General features: G+C 50.1%; 1 protein-coding gene across 2 annotated transcripts in view; it reads right to left on the bottom strand.

The window, feature by feature from the left end:
• Positions 1-18,977, bottom strand: part of NRBP1 (nuclear receptor binding protein 1) — a 407,435-nt gene that overhangs the window by 74,242 nt on the left and 314,216 nt on the right. For both annotated transcript variants that reach the window (XM_053709396.1, XM_053709398.1), the window contains 3 exons: positions 17,879-17,932; positions 15,561-15,624; positions 15,150-15,205 (listed from right to left, as the gene is read on the bottom strand). In XM_053709396.1, the coding sequence (XP_053565371.1) occupies positions 15,150-15,205; positions 15,561-15,624; positions 17,879-17,932 (174 nt within the window). The remainder of the gene's footprint in view (positions 1-15,149; positions 15,206-15,560; positions 15,625-17,878; positions 17,933-18,977) is intronic.

Here is an 18,977-nt window from a genome sequence, read left to right as displayed (position 1 = left end):
TTTCATCCTTACTTGTGGGATATTAACCTCCTGCTACCAGGAAGTGGCAAAGAGCACCACAGCAGAGCTGTATATATAGCCCCTCCCCTTCCCCTCCACCCTCAGTCATTCAGCCGAAGGTACAGGAAGAGAAAAAGGAAAGGCTAAAAGGCGCAGAGGTGACTGAAGTTTACAAAAAATAAATTAAGTAAAACTGTCTTAAAAAGAACAGGGTGGGCCGTGGATTTGTCATATCGTAAAAGAAAGTAATTTATCAGGTAAGCATACATTTAGTTTTCTTTTACAAAGATATGACGAGTCCACGGATTTCATCCTTACTTGTGGGAAACCAATACCAAAGCAATAGGACACGGATGAAAGGGAGGGACAAGACAGGAACCTAAACGTAAGGCACCACTGCTTGAAGAACCTTTCTCCCAAAGATAGCCTCAGAAGAAGCAAAAGTATCAAATTTGGAAAAACAGAATTTATGTTTACCTGATAAATTACTTTCTCCAACGGTGTGTCCGGTCCACGGCGTCATCCTTACTTGTGGGATATTCTCCTCCCCAACAGGAAATGGCAAAGAGCCCAGCAAAGCTGGTCACATGATCCCTCCTAGGCTCCGCCTACCCCAGTCATTCGACCGACGTTAAGGAGGAATATTTGCATAGGAGAAACCATATGATACCGTGGTGACTGTAGTTAAAGAAAATAAATTATCAGACCTGATTAAAAAACCAGGGCGGGCCGTGGACCGGACACACCGTTGGAGAAAGTAATTTATCAGGTAAACATAAATTCTGTTTTCTCCAACATAGGTGTGTCCGGTCCACGGCGTCATCCTTACTTGTGGGAACCAATACCAAAGCTTTAGGACACGGATGATGGGAGGGAGCAAATCAGGTCACCTAGATGGAAGGCACCACGGCTTGCAAAACCTTTCTCCCAAAAATAGCCTCAGAAGAAGCAAAAGTATCAAACTTGTAAAATTTGGTAAAAGTGTGCAGTGAAGACCAAGTCGCTGCCCTACATATCTGATCAACAGAAGCCTCGTTCTTGAAGGCCCATGTGGAAGCCACAGCCCTAGTGGAATGAGCTGTGATTCTTTCGGGAGGCTGCCGTCCGGCAGTCTCGTAAGCCAATCTGATGATGCTTTTAATCCAAAAAGAGAGAGAGGTAGAAGTTGCTTTTTGACCTCTCCTTTTACCGGAATAAACAACAAACAAGGAAGATGTTTGTCTAAAATCCTTTGTAGCGTCTAAATAGAATTTTAGAGCGCGAACAACATCCAAATTGTGCAACAAACGTTCCTTCTTTGAAACTGGTTTCGGGCACAGAGAAGGTACGATAATCTCCTGGTTAATGTTTTTGTTAGAAACAACTTTTGGAAGAAAACCAGGTTTAGTACGTAAAACCACCTTATCTGCATGGAACACCAGATAAGGAGGAGAACACTGCAGAGCAGATAATTCTGAAACTCTTGAAGGAAGGATAGAATCTTAGGAATCTTAACCTTGTCCCAAGGGAATCCTTTAGATTCACACCAACAGATATATTTTTTCCAAATTTTGTGGTAAATCTTTCTAGTTACAGGCTTTCTGGCCTGAACAAGAGTATCGATAACAGAATCTGAGAACCCTCGCTTCGATAAGATCAAGCGTTCAATCTCCAAGCAGTCAGCTGGAGTGAGACCAGATTCGGATGTTCGAACGGACCTTGAACAAGAAGGTCTCGTCTCAAAGGTAGCTTCCATGGTGGAGCCGATGACATATTCACCAGATCTGCATACCAAGTCCTGCGTTGCCACGCAGGAGCTATCAAGATCACCGACGCCCTCTCCTGATTGATCCTGGCTACCAGCCTGGGGATGAGAGGAAACGGCGGGAATACATAAGCTAGTTTGAAGGTCCAAGGTGCTACTAGTGCATCCACTAGAGCCGCCTTGGGATCCCTGGATCTGGACCCGTAGCAAGGAACTTTGCAGTTCTGACGAGAGGCCATCAGATCCATGTCTGGAATGCCCCACAGTTGAGAGATTTGGACAAAGATTTCCGGATGGAGTTCCCACTCCCCCGGATGCAATGTCTGACGACTCAGAAAATCCGCTTCCCAATTTTCCACTCCTGGGATGTGGATTGCAGACAGGTGGCAGGAGTGAGACTCCGCCCATTGAATGATTTTGGTCACTTCTTCCATCGCCAGGGAACTCCTTGTTCCCCCCTGATGGTTGATGTACGCAACAGTCGTCATGTTGTCTGATTGAAACCGTATGAACTTGGCCCTCGCTAGCTGAGGCCAAGCCTTGAGAGCATTGAATATCGCTCTCAGTTCCAGAATATTTATCGGTAGAAGAGATTCTTCCCGAGACCAAAGACCCTGAGCTTTCAGGGATCCCCAGACCGCGCCCCAGCCCATCAGACTGGCGTCGGTCGTGACAATGACCCACTCTGGTCTGCGGAAGGTCATCCCTTGTGACAGGTTGTCCAGGGACAGCCACCAACGGAGTGAGTCTCTGGTCCTCTGATTTACTTGTATCCTCGGAGACAAGTCTGTATAGTCCCCATTCCACTGACTGAGCATGCACAGTTGTAATGGTCTTAGATGAATGCGCGCAAAAGGAACTATGTCCATTGCCGCTACCATCAAACCTATCACTTCCATGCACTGCGCTATGGAAGGAAGAGGAACGGAATGAAGTATCCGACAAGAGTCTAGAAGTTTTGTTTTTCTGGCCTCTGTCAGAAAAATCCTCATTTCTAAGGAGTCTATTATTGTTCCCAAGAAGGGAACCCTTGTCGACGGAGATAGAGAATTCTTTTCCACATTCACTTTCCATCCGTGAGATCTGAGAAAGGCCAGGACGATGTCCGTGTGAGCCTTTGCTTGAGGAAGGGACGACGCTTGAATCAGAATGTCGTCCAAGTAAGGTACTACAGCAATGCCCCTTGGTCTTAGCACAGCTAGAAGGGACCCTAGTACCTTTGTGAAAATCCTTGGAGCAGTGGCTAACCCGAAAGGAAGCGCCACGAACTGGTAATGCTTGTCCAGGAATGCGAACCTTAGGAACCGATGATGTTCCTTGTGGATAGGAATATGTAGATACGCATCCTTTAAATCCACCGTGGTCATGAATTGACCTTCCTGGATGGAAGGAAGAATTGTTCGAATGGTTTCCATCTTGAACGATGGAACCTTGAGAAACTTGTTTAAGATCTTGAGATCTAAGATTGGTCTGAACGTTCCCTCTTTTTTGGGAACTATGAACAGATTGGAGTAGAACCCCATCCCTTGTTCTCCTAATGGAACAGGATGAATCACTCCCATTGTTAACAGGTCTTCTACACAATGTAAGAATGCCTGTCTTTTTATGTGGTCTGAAGACAACTGAGACCTGTGGAACCTCCCCCTTGGGGGAAGCCCCTTGAATTCCAGAAGATAACCTTGGGAGACTATTTCTAGTGTCCAAGGATCCAGAACATCTCTTGCCCAAGCCTGAGCGAAGAGAGAGAGTCTGCCCCCCACCAGATCCGGTCCCGGATCGGGGGCCAACATTTCATGCTGTCTTGGTAGCAGTGGCAGGTTTCTTGGCCTGCTTTCCCTTGTTCCAGCCTTGCATTGGTCTCCAAGCTTGCTTGGCTTGAGAAGTATTACCCTCTTGCTTAGAGGACGTAGCACTTTGGGCTGGTCCGTTTCTACGAAAGGGACGAAAATTAGGTTTATTTTTGGCCTTGAAAGGCCGATCCTGAGGAAGGGCATGGCCCTTACCCCCAGTGATATCAGAGATAATCTCTTTCAAGTCAGGGCCAAACAGCGTTTTCCCCTTGAAAGGAATGTTAAGTAGCTTGTTCTTGGAAGACGCATCAGCTGACCAAGATTTCAACCAAAGCGCTCTGCGCGCCACAATAGCAAACCCAGAATTCTTAGCCGCTAACCTAGCCAATTGCAAAGTGGCGTCTAGGGTGAAAGAATTAGCCAATTTGAGAGCATTGATTCTGTCCATAATCTCCTCATAAGGAGGAGAATCACTATCGACCGCCTTTACCAGCTCATCGAACCAGAAACATGCGGCTGTAGCGACAGGGACAATGCATGAAATTGGTTGTAGAAGGTAACCCTGCTGAACAAACATCTTTTTAAGTAAACCTTCTAATTTTTTATCCATAGGATCTTTGAAAGCACAACTATCTTCTATGGGTATAGTGGTGCGTTTGTTTAAAGTGGAAACCGCTCCCTCGACCTTGGGGACTGTCTGCCATAAGTCCTTTCTGGGGTCGACCATAGGAAACAATTTTTTAAATATGGGGGGAGGGACGAAGGAATACCGGGCCTTTCCCATTCTTTATTTACAATGTCCGCCACCCGCTTGGGTATAGGAAAAGCTTCTGGGAGCCCCGGGACCTCTAGGAACTTGTCCATTTTACATAGCTTCTCTGGGATGACCAAATTGTCACAATCATCCAGAGTGGATAATACCTCCTTAAGCAGAGCGCGGAGATGTTCCAACTTAAATTTAAACGTAATCACATCAGGTTCAGCTTGTTGAGAAATGTTCCCTGAATCTGTAATTTCTCCCTCAGACAAAACCTCCCTGGCCCCATCAGACTGGTTTAGGGGCCCTTCAGAACCATTATTATCAGCGTCGTCATGCTCTTCAGTATCTAAAACAGAGCAGTCGCGCTTACGCTGATAAGAGTGCATTTTGGCTAAAATGTTTTTGACAGAATTATCCATTACAGCCGTTAATTGTTGCATAGTAAGGAGTATTGGCGCGCTAGATGTACTAGGGGCCTCCTGAGTGGGCAAGACTCGTGTAGACGAAGGAGGGAATGATGCAGTACCATGCTTACTCCCCTCACTTGAGGAATCATCTTGGGCATCATTGTCATTGTCACATAAATCACATTTATTTAAATGAGAAGGAACTCTGGCTTCCCCACATTCAGAACACAGTCTATCTGGTAGTTCAGACATGTTAAACAGGCATAAACTTGATAACAAAGTACAAAAAACGTTTTAAAATAAAACCGTTACTGTCACTTTAAATTTTAAACTGAACACACTTTATTACTGCAATTGCGAAAAAATATGAAGGAATTGTTCAAAATTCACCAAAATTTCACCACAGTGTCTTAAAGCCTTAAAAGTATTGCACACCAAATTTGGAAGCTTTAACCCTTAAAATAACGGAACCGGAGCCGTTTTTAACTTTAACCCCTTTACAGTCCCTGGTATCTGCTTTGCTGAGACCCAACCAAGCCCAAAGGGGAATACGATACCAAATGACGCCTTCAGAAAGTCTTTTCTATGTATCAGAGCTCCTCACACATGCGACTGCATGTCATGCCTCTCAAAACAAGTGCGCAACACCGGCGCGAAAATGAGGCTCTGCCTATGATTTGGGAAAGCCCCTAAAGAATAAGGTGTCTAAAAAAGTGCCTGCCGATATAATCTTATCAAAATACCCAGATTAAATGATTCCTCAAGGCTAAATATGTGTTAATAATGAATCGATTTAGCCCAGAAAAAGTCTACAGTCTTAATAAGCCCTTGTGAAGCCCTTATTTACTATCTTAATAAACATGGCTTACCGGATCCCATAGGGAAAATGACAGCTTCCAGCATTACATCGTCTTGTTAGAATGTGTCATACCTCAAGCAGCAAGAGACTGCTCACTGTTCCCCCAACTGAAGTTAATTCCTCTCAACAGTCCTGTGTGGAACAGCCATGGATTTTAGTAACGGTTGCTAAAATCATTTTCCTCATACAAACAGAAATCTTCTTCTCTTTTCTGTTTCTGAGTAAATAGTACATACCAGCACTATTTTAAAATAACAAACTCTTGATTGAATAATAAAAACTACAGTTAAACACTAAAAAACTCTAAGCCATCTCCGTGGAGATGTTGCCTGTACAACGGCAAAGAGAATGACTGGGGTAGGCGGAGCCTAGGAGGGATCATGTGACCAGCTTTGCTGGGCTCTTTGCCATTTCCTGTTGGGGAGGAGAATATCCCACAAGTAAGGATGACGCCGTGGACCGGACACACCTATTTTGGAGAAAAGTGTGAAGGGACGACCAAGTTGCAGCCTTACAAATCTGTTCCACAGATGCATCATTTTTAAAAGCCCATGTGGAAGCCACAGCCCTGGTAGAATGAGCCATAATTCTTTCAGGAGGCTGCTGACCAGCAGACTCATATGCCAGGCAGATTATACTTTTCAGCCAAAAAGAAAGAGAGGTAGCCATAGCTTTCTGACCCCTACGCTTTCCAGAATAAACAATGAATAATGAAGATGATTGACGGAAGTCCTTAGTTGCCTGTAAGTAAAACTTTAAGGCACGGACCACGTCCAAGTTAGGTAAAAGACGCTCCTTCTTAGAAGAAGGATTAGGACACAAGGAAGGAACAACAATTTCCTGATTAATATTCTTATTCGAACTTTCCAAGATAATATCATTGGTTAATCCAAAAATTACTGCACCCAGAAGCAAGGGCAGAAATAAGGCTTTAGAAGTACTTATATCAACATGTAGTCAAAAGATAGATAAAAATACACTCTGCACCTCGCCACAGCTCTGCTGTGGCGCCTACCTGCCCCCAGGGTACTTCAAATCAAGTTTCCAACCCTTCAGACCAGCTACACAGTCCAGGAGCCACCGAGTTACTGTTTGCTGCTGCTAAGCCTGAAGAAATTGCGTCAAAATAGGCTCCGCCCCTTAGGGTCAAAAGTCGGAGTAGGCCCGAACAACACCGCATGGAAATGCAGTTTTGCACTAAATTAAAAATACACACACAATATAACCCTCAAGCATAAAACCAATAAGTTTTAAGTGCCAAAAATAAAAAAACATAAAACATCGTTTTTTATATTGTCTCCCATGTCACATAATGCCCAAATATCAACTAATGATAAATATAATACAGGGACTCCAGTAACACCCCTCTTATTAAAATAGGTTTTACTGCTTACCCCATTCCCATATAGGGAAATAATGCCAGCCAGTTCTGATACACCAAGTCTCCTCAGAAAAAAAGGCTGCACATACCTTAATGCTGCTTGTAGCATGAAACCGGTCTCCACACTGAAGATGTCTCATGGTTACCTTCAGAAGTCTTGTGGGAACCAGCGTTGATCTTAGTTACAGCTGCTAAGATCATCAAACCTCAGGGCAGAAATCTTCTTCCATATCCCCCTGAGGAAAATAGTATGCACCGGTACCAGTTAAAATAAAAAACTTCTTAATTTAAAAAACTAAAACTAACACCTCACTTTACCAAGTCTTCCTAGTATAACAAAGGCAAAGAGAATGACTGAGGGTGGAGGGGAAGGGGCTATATATATACAGCTCTGCTGTGGTGCTCTTTGCCACTTTCTGTTAGCAGGAGGTTAATATCCCACAAGTAAGGATGAAATCCGTGGAGTCGTCATATCTTTGTAAAAGAAAACTAGGAGGTGTGAGGGTCTGACCAGGACAGGGAACTAGGAGGTGGGAGTGTTGGATCAGGACAGGGAACTAGGAGGTGGGAGGGTCTAACCAGGGCAGGGAACAAGGAGGTGGGAGGGTCTAACCAGGACAGGGAACTAGGAGGTGGGAGTGTTGGACCAGGACAGGGAACTAGGAGGTGGGAGGGTTGGATCAGGACAGAAAAACTAGGAGGTGGGAGGGTCTGACCAGGACAGGGAACTAGGTGGTGTGAGGGTCTGCCCAGAACAGGGAACTAGGAGGTGTGAGGGTCTGACCAGGACAGGGAACTAGGAGGTGGGAGGGTTGGATAAGGACAGGGAACTAGGAGGTGGGAGGGTTGGATCAGGACAGGGAACTAGGAGGTGGGAGGGTCTAACCAGGACAGGGAACTAGGAGGTGGGAGTGTTGGACCAGGACAGGGAACTAGGAGGTGGGAGGGTTGGATCAGGACAGAAAAACTAGGAGGTGGGAGGGTCTGACCAGGACAGGGAACTAGGTGGTGTGAGGGTCTGCCCAGAACAGGGAACTAGGTGGTGTGAGGGTCTGCCCAGAACAGGGAACTAGGAGGTGTGAGGGTCTGACCAGGACAAGGGACTTGGAGGTGGGAGGGTCTAACCAGGACAGGGAACTAGGAGGTGGGAGGGTTGGATCAGGACAGGGAACTAGGAGGTGGGAGGGTTGGACCAGGACAGGGAACTAGGAGGTGGGAGGGTTGGACCAGGGCAGGGAACTAGGTGGTCGGGTTGAAACAGGACAGAGAACTAGGAGGTGGGTCTAACCAGGACAGGGAACTAGGAGATGGGAGGGTTGGATCAGGACAGGGAACTAGGATGTGGAGGGTTGGACCTGGGCAGGGAACTAGGAGGTTGACGGGTCTAAACAGGACAGGGAACTAGGAGGTGGGAGGGTTGGACCAGGGCAGGGAACTAGGAGGTGGGAGTGTCTAACCAAGACAGGGAACTAGGAGGTGGGAGGGTTGGATCAGGACAGGGAACTAGGAGGTGGGAGGGTTGGATCAGTGCAGGGAACTAGGAGGTGGGAGGGTTGGACCAGGACAGGGAACTAGGGGGTTGGAGGTTTGGACCAGGTCAGAAAAACTAAAAATGTATGCTTGCCTGATAAATTACTTTCTTTTATGATATGACGAGTCCACGGTTTTCATCCTTACTTGTGGGATATTAACCTCCTGCTACCAGGAAGTGGCAAAGAGCACCACAGCAGAGCTGTATATATAGCCCCTCCCCTTCCCCTCCACCCTCAGTCATTCAGCCGAAGGTACAGGAAGAGAAAAAGGAAAGGCTAAAAGGCGCAGAGGTGACTGAAGTTTACAAAAAATAAATTAAGTAAAACTGTCTTAAAAAGAACAGGGTGGGCCGTGGATTTGTCATATCGTAAAAGAAAGTAATTTATCAGGTAAGCATACATTTAGTTTTCTTTTACAAAGATATGACGAGTCCACGGATTTCATCCTTACTTGTGGGAAACCAATACCAAAGCAATAGGACACTGATGAAAGGGAGGGACAAGACAGGAACCTAAACGTAAGGCACCACTGCTTGAAGAACCTTTCTCCCAAAGATAGCCTCAGAAGAAGCAAAAGTATCAAATTTGGAAAAAGTGTGAAGGGACGACCAAGTTGCAGCCTTACAAATCTGTTCCACAGATGCATCATTTTTAAAAGCCCATGTGGAAGCCACAGCCCTGGTAGAATGAGCCATAATTCTTTCAGGAGGCTGCTGACCAGCAGACTCATATGCCAGGCAGATTATACTTTTCAGCCAAAAAGAAAGAGAGGTAGCCATAGCTTTCTGACCCCTACGCTTTCCAGAATAAACAATGAATAATGAAGATGATTGACGGAAGTCCTTAGTTGCCTGTAAGTAAAACTTTAAGGCACGGACCACGTCCAAGTTAGGTAAAAGACGCTCCTTCTTAGAAGAAGGATTAGGACACAAGGAAGGAACAACAATTTCCTGATTAATATTCTTATTCGAACTTTCCAAGATAATATCATTGGTTAATCCAAAAATTACTGCACCCAGAAGCAAGGGCAGAAATAAGGCTTTAGAAGTACTTATATAAACATGTAGTCAAAAGATAGATAAAAATACACTCTGCACCTCGCCACAGCTCTGCTGTGGTGCCTACCTGCCCCCAGGGTACTTCAAATCAAGTTTCCAACCCTTCAGACCAGCTACACAGTCCAGGAGCCACCGAGTTACTGTTTGCTGCTGCTAAGCCTGAAGAAATTGCGTCAAAATAGGCTCCGCCCCTTAGGGTCAAAAGTCGGAGTAGGCCCGAACAACACCGCATGGAAATGCAGTTTTGCACTAAATTAAAAATACACACACAATATAACCCTCAAGCATAAAACCAATAAGTTTTAAGTGCCAAAAATAAAAAAACATAAAACATCGTTTTTTATATTGTCTCCCATGTCACATAATGCCCATATACCAACTAATGATCAATATAAAATAGGGACTCCAGTAACACCCCTCTTATTAAAATAGGTTTTACTGCTTACCCCATTCCCATACAGGGAAATAATGCCAGCCAGTTCTGATACACCAAGTCTCCTCAGAAAAAAAGGCTGCACATACCTTAATTCTGCTTGTAGCATGAAACCGGTCTCCACACTGAAGATGTCTCATGGTTACCTTCAGAAGTCTTGTGGGAACCAGCGTTGATCTTAGTTACAGCTGCTAAGATCATCAAACCTCAGGGCAGAAATCTTCTTCCATATCCCCCTGAGGAAAATAGTACGCACCGGTACCAGTTAAAATAAAAAACTTCTTAATTTAAAAAACTAAAACTAACACCTCAATTTACCAAGTCTTCCTAGTATAACAAAGGCAAAGAGAATGACTGAGGGTGGAGGGGAAGTGGCTATATATATACAGCTCTGCTGTGGTGCTCTTTGCCACTTTCTGTTAGCAGGAGGTTAATATCCCACAAGTAAGGATGAAATCCGTGGAGTCGTCATATCTTTGTAAAAGAAAACTAGGAGGTGTGAGGGTCTGACCAGGACAGGGAACTAGGAGGTGGGAGTGTTGGATCAGGACAGGGAACTAGGAGGTGGGAGGGTTGGATCAGGACAGAAAAACTAGGAGGTGGGAGGGTCTGACCAGGACAGGGAACTAGGTGGTGTGAGGGTCTGCCCAGAACAGGGAACTAGGAGGTGTGAGGGTCTGACCAGGACAAGGGACTAGGAGGTGGGAGGGTCTAACCAGGACAGGGAACTAGGAGGTGGGAGGGTTGGATAAGGACAGGGAACTAGGAGGTGGGAGGGTTGGATCAGGACAGGGAACTAGGAGGTGGGAGGGTCTAACCAGGGCAGGGAACAAGGAGGTGGGAGGGTCTAACCAGGACAGGGAACTAGGAGGTGGGAGTGTTGGACCAGGACAGGGAACTAGGAGGTGGGAGGGTTGGATCAGGACAGAAAAACTAGGAGGTGGGAGGGTCTGACCAGGACAGGGAACTAGGTGGTGTGAGGGTCTGCCCAGAACAGGGAACTAGGAGGTGTGAGGGTCTGACCAGGACAAGGGACTAGGAGGTGGGAGGGTCTAACCAGGACAGGGAACTAGGAGGTGGGAGGGTTGGATAAGGACAGGGAACTAGGAGGTGGGAGGGTTGGATCAGGACAGGGAACTAGGAGGTGGGAGGGTCTAACCAGGACAGGGAACTAGGAGGTGGGAGTGTTGGACCAGGACAGGGAACTAGGAGGTGGGAGGGTTGGATCAGGACAGAAAAACTAGGAGGTGGGAGGGTCTGACCAGGACAGGGAACTAGGTGGTGTGAGGGTCTGCCCAGAACAGGGAACTAGGAGGTGTGAGGGTCTGACCAGGACAAGGGACTAGGAGGTGGGAGGGTCTAACCAGGACAGGGAACTAGGAGGTGGGAGGGTTGGATCAGGACAGGGAACTAGGAGGTGGGAGGGTTGGACCAGGACAGGGAACTAGGAGGTGGGAGGGTTGGACCAGGGCAGGGAACTAGGTGGTCGGGTTGAAACAGGACAGAGAACTAGGAGGTGGGTCTAACCAGGACAGGGAACTAGGAGATGGGAGGGTTGGATCAGGACAGGGAACTAGGATGTGGAGGGTTGGACCTGGGCAGGGAACTAGGAGGTTGACGGGTCTAAACAGGACAGGGAACTAGGAGGTGGGAGGGTTGGACCAGGGCAGGGAACTAGGAGGTGGGAGGGTCTGACCAGGACAGGGAACTAGGAGGTGGGAGGGTCTAACCAGGACAGGGAACTAGGAGGTGGGAGGGTCTAACCAGGACAGGGAACTAGGAGGTGGGAGGGTTGGATCAGGACAGGGAACTAGGAGGTGGGAGGGTTGGACCAGGACAGGGAACTAGGAGGTGGGAGGGTTGGACCAGGACAGGGAACTAGGAGGTGGGAGGGTTGGATCAGGACAGGGAACTAGGAGGTGGGAGGGTTGGATCAGGACAGGGAACTAGGAGGTGGGAGGATCTCACCAGGACAGGGAACTAGGAGGTGGGAGGGTTGGACCAAGGCAGGGAACAAGGTGGGAGGGTTGGACCAGGACAGGGAACTAGGAGGTGGGAGGGTTGGATCAGGACAGGGAACTAGGATGTGGGAGGGTTGGACCAGGACAGAGAACTAGGAGGTTGGCGGGTCTAACCAGGACAGGGAACTAGGAGGTGGGAGGGTTGAACCAGGGCAGGGAACTAGGAGGTGGGAGGTTCTAACCAGGACAAGGAACTAGGAGGTGGGAGGGTCTGACCAGGACAGGGAACTAGGAGGTGGGAGGGTCTAACCAGGTCAGGAAAATAGGTGGTGTGAGGGTCTGACCAGGACAGGGAACTAGGAGGTGGGAGGGTCTAACCAGGACAGGGAACTAGGAGGTGGGAGGGTCTAACCAGGACAGGGAACTAGGAGGTGGGAGGGTTGGACCAGGACAGGGAACTAGGAGGTGGGAGGGTTGGACCAGGGCAGGGAACTAGGAGGTGGGAGGGTCTCACCAGGACAGGGAACTAGGAGATGGGAGGGTCTAACCAGGACAGGGAACTAGGAGGTGGGAGGGTTGGACCAGGGCAGGGAACTAGGTGGGAGGGTTGGACCAGGAGAGAGAACTAGGAGGTGGGAGGGTCTAACCAGGACAGGGAACTAGGAGGTGGGAGGGTTGGATCAGGACAGGGAACTAGGATGTGGGAGGGTTGGACCAGGACAGGGAACTAGGAGGTGGGAGGGTTGGACCAGGGCAGGGAACTAGGAGGTGGGAGGGTTGGACCAGGGCAGGGAACTAGGAGGTGGGAGGGTCTGACCATGGTAAGGAACTAGGAGGTGGGAGGGTCTGACCAGGACAGGGAACTAGTAGGTGGGAGGGTCTAACCAGGACAGGGAACTAGGAGGTGGGAGGGTTGGATCAGGACAGGGAACTAGGAGGTGGGAGGGTTGGATCAGGACAGGGAACTAGGAGGTGGGAGTGTCGGACCAGGACAAGGAATTAGGAGGTGGGAGGGTTGGATCAGGACAGGGAACTAGGAGGTGGGAGGGTCGGACCAGGACAAGGAATTAGGAGGTGGGAGGGTTGGACCAGGACAGGGAACTAGGAGGTGGGAGGGTTGGACCAGGACAGGGAACTAGGAGGTGGGAGGGTTGGACCAGGACAGGGAACTAGGAGGTGGGAGTGTCTAACCAAGACAGGGAACTAGGAGGTGGGAGTTTTGGATCAGGACAGGGAACTAGGAGGTGGGAGGGTTGGATCAGTGCAGGGAACTAGGAGGTGGGAGGGTTGGACCAGGACAGGGAACTAGGAGGTGGGAGGGTTGGACCATAGTAAGGAACTAGGAGGTTGGCTGGTCTAACCAGGACAGGGAACTAGGAGGGGGAAGGGTTGGACCAGGGCAGGGAACAAGGAGGTTCTTACCAGGACAGGGAACTAGGAGGTGGGAGGGTTGGACCATGGTAAGGAACTAGGAGGTTGGCGGGTCTAACCAGGACAGGGAACTAGGAGGGGGAAGGGTTGGACCAGGGCAGGGAACTAGGAGGTGGGAGGGTTGGACCAGGGCAGGGAACTAGGAGGTGGGAGGGTCTGACCATGGTAAGGAACTAGGAGGTGGGAGGGTCTGACCAGGACAGGGAACTAGTAGGTGGGAGGGTCTAACCAGGACAGGGAACTAGGAGGTGGGAGGGTTGGATCAGGACAGGGAACTAGGAGGTGGGAGGGTTGGATCAGGACAGGGAACTAGGAGGTGGGAGTGTCGGACCAGGACAAGGAATTAGGAGGTGGGAGGGTCGGACCAGGACAAGGAATTAGGAGGTGGGAGGGTTGGATCAGGACAGGGAACTAGGAGGTGGGAGGGTTGGACCAGGACAGGGAACTAGGAGGTGGGAGGGTTGGACCAGGACAGGGAACTAGGAGGTGGGAGTGTCTAACCAAGACAGGGAACTAGGAGGTGGGAGGGTTGGATCAGGACAGGGAACTAGGAGGTGGGAGGGTTGGATCAGTGCAGGGAACTAGGAGGTGGGAGGGTTGGACCAGGACAGGGAACTAGGAGGTGGGAGGGTTGAACCAGGACAGTGAACTAGGAGGTGGGAGGGTTGGACCATAGTAAGGAACTAGGAGGTTGGCTGGTCTAACCAGGACAGGGAACTAGGAGGGGGAAGGGTTGGACCAGGGCAGGGAACAAGGAGGTTCTTACCAGGACAGGGAACTAGGAGGTGGGAGGGTTGGACAATGGTAAGGAACTAGGAGGTTGGCGGGTCTAACCAGGACAGGGAACTAGGAGGGGGAAGGGTTGGACCAGGGCAGGGAACAAGGAGGTTCTTACCAGGACAGGGAACTAGGAGGTGGGAGGGTTGGACAATGGTAAGGAACTAGGAGGTTGGCGGGTCTAACCAGGACAGGGAACTAGGAGGGGGGAGGGTCTGCCCAGAACAGGGAACTAGGAGGTGTGAGGGTCTGACCAGGACAAGGGACTAGGAGGTGGGAGGGTCTAACCAGGACAGGGAACTAGGAGGTGTGAGGGTCTGACCAGGACAAGGGACTAGGAGGTGGGAGGGTCTAACCAGGACAGGGAACTAGGAGGTGGGAGGGTTGGATCAGGACAGGGAACTAGGAGGTGGGAGGGTTGGACCAGGGCAGGGAACTAGGTGGTCGGGTTGAAACAGGACAGAGAACTAGGAGGTGGGAGGGTTGGACCAGGACAGGGAACTAGGAGGTGGGAGGGTTGGACCAGGGCAGGGAACTAGGTGGTCGGGTTGAAACAGGACAGAGAACTAGGAGGTGGGTCTAACCAGGACAGGGAACTAGGAGATGGGAGGGTTGGATCAGGACAGGGAACTAGGATGTGGAGGGTTGGACCTGGGCAGGGAACTAGGAGGTTGACGGGTCTAAACAGGACAGGGAACTAGGAGGGGGAAGGGTTGGACCAGGGCAGGGAACAAGGAGGTTCTTACCAGGACAGGGAACTAGGAGGTGGGAGGGTTGGACAATGGTAAGGAACTAGGAGGTTGGCGGGTCTAACCAGGACAGGGAACTAGGAGGGGGGAGGGTTGGACCAGGGCAGGGAACTAGGAGGTTCTTACCAAGAAAGGGAACTAGGAGGTGGGAGGGTCTGACCATGAGAAAAGCTAGATTTTGAGAAGGTAAGATGGAAAGATTGTGCCACATGAAACAGCAGCCAAAGCAGACTGGCTACAGGGAAAACATTGGTTATAAGTACTTACCTCACTGACAAACCCAAGTTGTACAAGCTCTGCGGCCAGTTCCTGTATGTTTTCATCTAGAGGAGAAAAGAGAGCGTTATTAGGGATCTACTGAAAGTGAGAGAAGACTGACATATGAGGGGGATGGGGTATGTGACAGATCATTACACTATAGGGTGTGTTTGGGTAGGGGCCATTTTCACATTATATTAAGAAATATAGGAAGTTAAAATGAAAAAAGAGAGAGAGAGAAAATAATAGCACAGATTATACATCACATAAACAGGATGTTTAACCATATGGAAGATTTATAAAGTTGTACAATCATGAGTTTAATGACCATCTTTTAGGAAGACAGCTGGGAAGTTCAGCAGCAAGAGAGAGGGCACAAATAAACTACAACACATTCATCAACAAAAACGCAATACGTACTGGGCAGCAGGTCACAGCTCAGGTGTCTGTTTAGTTTATCCTCCAACTTCAGTAACAGAGTTAGCTGCAGACAGTAAAAATAACCCACAGTAAGAACTGTACCGATGGGATGATGGGGTTAGCAGGGCACAGAAGAGTAAAAGGATGTCAGCGGCATAACAGGTCGGCGGGAAAGCAGTCGAGGGGTGAGAAGACCAGGGGGGTAGCAGAGAAGGGTGAGAAGGCCTGGCAGGGAAGCAGAGAAGGGTGAGAAGGCCTGGCGGGGTAGCAGAGAAGGGAAAGAAGGCCTGGCGGGGTAGCAGAGAAGGGAAAGAAGGCCTGGTGGGGTAGCAGAGAAGGGTGAGAAGGCCTGGTGGGGTAGCAGAGAAGGGTGAGAAGGCCTGGCGGGGCAGCATAGAAGGATGAGAAGGCCTGGCAGGGCAGCAGAGAAGGGTGAGATGGCCGGGGGGAAGCAGAGAAGGGTGAGAAGGCCTGGCGGGGCAGCAGAGAAGGATGAGAAGGCCTGGCGGGGCAGCAGAGAAGGATGAGAAGGCCTGGTGGGGCAGCAGAGAGAAGGCCTGGGGGGCAGCAGAGAGAAGGCCTGGCGGGGCAGCAGAGAAGGGTGAGAAGGCCTGGTGGGGCAGCAGAGAAGGATGAGAAGGCCTGGCGGGGCAGCAGAGAAGGGTGAGAAGGCCTGGCGGGGCAGCAGAGAAGGGTGAGAAGGCCTGGGGGGCAGCAGAGAAGGGTGAGAAGGCCTGGTGGGGCAGCAGAGAAGGATGAGAAGGCCTGGCGGGGCAGCAGAGAAGGGTGAGAAGGCCTGGGGGGTAGCAGAGAAGGGTGAGAAGGCCTGGCGGGGCAGCAGAGAAGGGTGAGAAGGCCTGGGGGGCAGCAGAGGATGAGAAGGCCTGGCGGGGCAGCAGAGAAGGGTGAGAAGGCCTGGCGGGGCAGCAGAGAAGGGTGAGAAGGCCTGGGGGGCAGCAGAGAAGGGTGAGAAGGCCTGGCGGGGCAGCAGAGAAGGGTGAGAAGGCCTGGGGGGTAGCAGAGGATGAGAAGGCCTGGCGGGGCAGCAGAGAAGGGTGAGAAGGCCTGGCGGGGCAGCAGAGAAGGGTGAGAAGGCCTGGCGGGGCAGCAGAGAAGGGTGAGAAGGCCTGGGGGGCAGCAGAGAAGGATGAGAAGGCCTGGTGGGGTAGCAGAGAAGGATGAGAAGGCCTGGGGGCAGCAGAGAAGGATGAGAAGGCCTGGGGGGTAGCAGAGAAGGGTGAGAAGGCCTGGTGGGGTAGCAGAGAAGGGTGAGAAGGCCTGGGGGCAGCAGAGAAGGATGAGAAGGCCTGGTGGGGTAGCAGAGAAGGATGAGAAGGCCTGGGGGGCAGCAGAGAAGGATGAGAAGGCCTGGTGGGGTAGCAGAGAAGGATGAGAAGGCCTGGTGGGGTAGCAGAGAAGGGAAAGAAGGCCTGGTGGGGTAGCAGAGAAGGGAAAGAAGGCCTGGTGGGGTAGCAGAGAAGGGAAAGAAGGCCTGGTGGGGTAGCAGAGAAGGGAAAGAAGGCCTGGTGGGGTAGCAGAGAAGGATGAGAAGGCCTGGTGGGGTAGCAGAGAAGGATGAGAAGGCCTGGTGGGGTAGCAGAGAAGGGAAAGAAGGCCTGGTGGGGTAGCAGAGAAGGGAAAGAAGGCCTGGGGGGCAGCAGAGGATGAGAAGGCCTGGCGGGGCAGCAGAGAAGGATGAGAAGGCCTGGTGGGGCAGCAGAGAAGGATGAGAAGGCCTGGTGGGGCAGCAGAGAAGGATGAGAAGGCCTGGTGGGGTAGCAGAGAAGGATGAGAAGGCTTGGTGGGGTAGCAGAGAAGGGAAAGAAGGCCTGGCGGGGCAGCAGAGAAGGGTGAGAAGGCCTGGGGGGCAGCAGAGAAGGATGAGAAGGCCTGGCGGGGCAGCAGAGAAGGATGAGAAGGCCTGGCGGGGCAGCAGAGAAGGATGAGAAGGCCTGGTGGGGCAGCAGAGAAGGATGAGAAGGCCTGGGGGGCAGCAGAGAAGGGTGAGAAGGCCTGGGGGCAGCAGAGAAGGGTGAGAAGGCCTGGGGGCAGCAGAGAAGGATGAGAAGGCCTGGGGGGTAGCAGAGAAGGGTGAGAAGGCCGGGGGGCAGCAGAGAAGAGTGAGAAGGCCTGGGGGGGCAGCAGAGAAGAGTGAGAAGGCCTGGCGGGGCAGCAGAGAAGAGTGAGAAGGCCTGGGGGGCAGCAGAGAAGAGTGAAAAGGCCTGGGGGGGCAGCAGAAAAGAGTGAGAAGGCCTGGGGGGCAGCAGAGAAGAGTGAGAAGGCCAGCGGGTCAGTAAAGAAAGTATTAGGAGGCTTACGTGGTGTTTTGCTCCTTCTTCTACTGATTCTATATTACACTGCATCTGGACCACCTAAAACACAGAATGTGGCAGATGATGAGGCTACAAAGTAGAGGAGCAAGGAAGTATTGGGACATTAGGGTGATATATGGGAGAACAAGGTTGATACAAAAGACATTCTGTCCTCAGGGATAACTAAGACCATCAACTGAAATGTGCGCACTGTGAATGTGCCAAGTGAGTAACAAAAACACCACTCAACAGACCATGGCACCTTGTGCGTGAGTGTATACACATGTGTGTGTGTGTGTATATTGTGTCTGTATGTATATTATATATATGTATTCACTGGCCACTTTATTAGGTACACCTTGCTAGTATCGGGTTGGACCCCCGTTTGCCTTCAGAACTGTCTTAATTCTTCGTGGCATAGATTAAACAAGGTGTTGTAAACATTCCTCAGAGATTTTGGTCCATATTGACAGATGGCATCACACAGTTGCTGTAGATTTGTCGGCTGCACATCCATGATGTGAATCTCCCGTTCCACCACATCCCACAGGTGCTCTATTGGATTGAGATCTGTTGACTGTGGAGACCATTGGAGTACAGTGAACTCATTGTTATGTTCAAGAAACCAGTTTGAGATGATTTGAGCTTTGTGACATGGTGCATTATCCTGCTAGAAGTATCCATCAGAAGATGGGTACACTGTAGTCATAAAGGGATGGTGTCACGATCAACATGTATTCCTACCTGTGCCTTTAAGTTTTATGACCCTGCCCATATCTTCCTTATAAGGAACACGCTCAAAATGTTCCTTGCTTAGTATTTTGTGCTGTTCCATTATTTGGCTGCTCCTTTTACTTAAGCTCTATCCGGTATATTATTACCTCCTCTCGTGCTACTACAACTATTATCTCTCATCAGCTGAACCAGTGAACTTCGCTATTGTGTCCTCCCGGGTCTAACTCTGCAGCTGCTGTGACTCTGATCAAGCTCAGTACCTCCACCCCTATCTCCAGGGACCCAAGACCTGTATCACTTAACAGACAAACTTTTGCTTCCCTACCTAAACAGGACCTTCGCATTAATCCTCCGGTCTTCAGGCTGCTGG

Source organism: Bombina bombina, chromosome 4 (genome assembly GCF_027579735.1).
Source record: "Bombina bombina isolate aBomBom1 chromosome 4, aBomBom1.pri, whole genome shotgun sequence".
Taxonomy (NCBI): Eukaryota; Metazoa; Chordata; class Amphibia; order Anura; family Bombinatoridae; genus Bombina; species Bombina bombina.
Note: the sequence above shows the minus strand (reverse complement) of the source record. Positions and strands in the feature narration are given on the sequence as shown.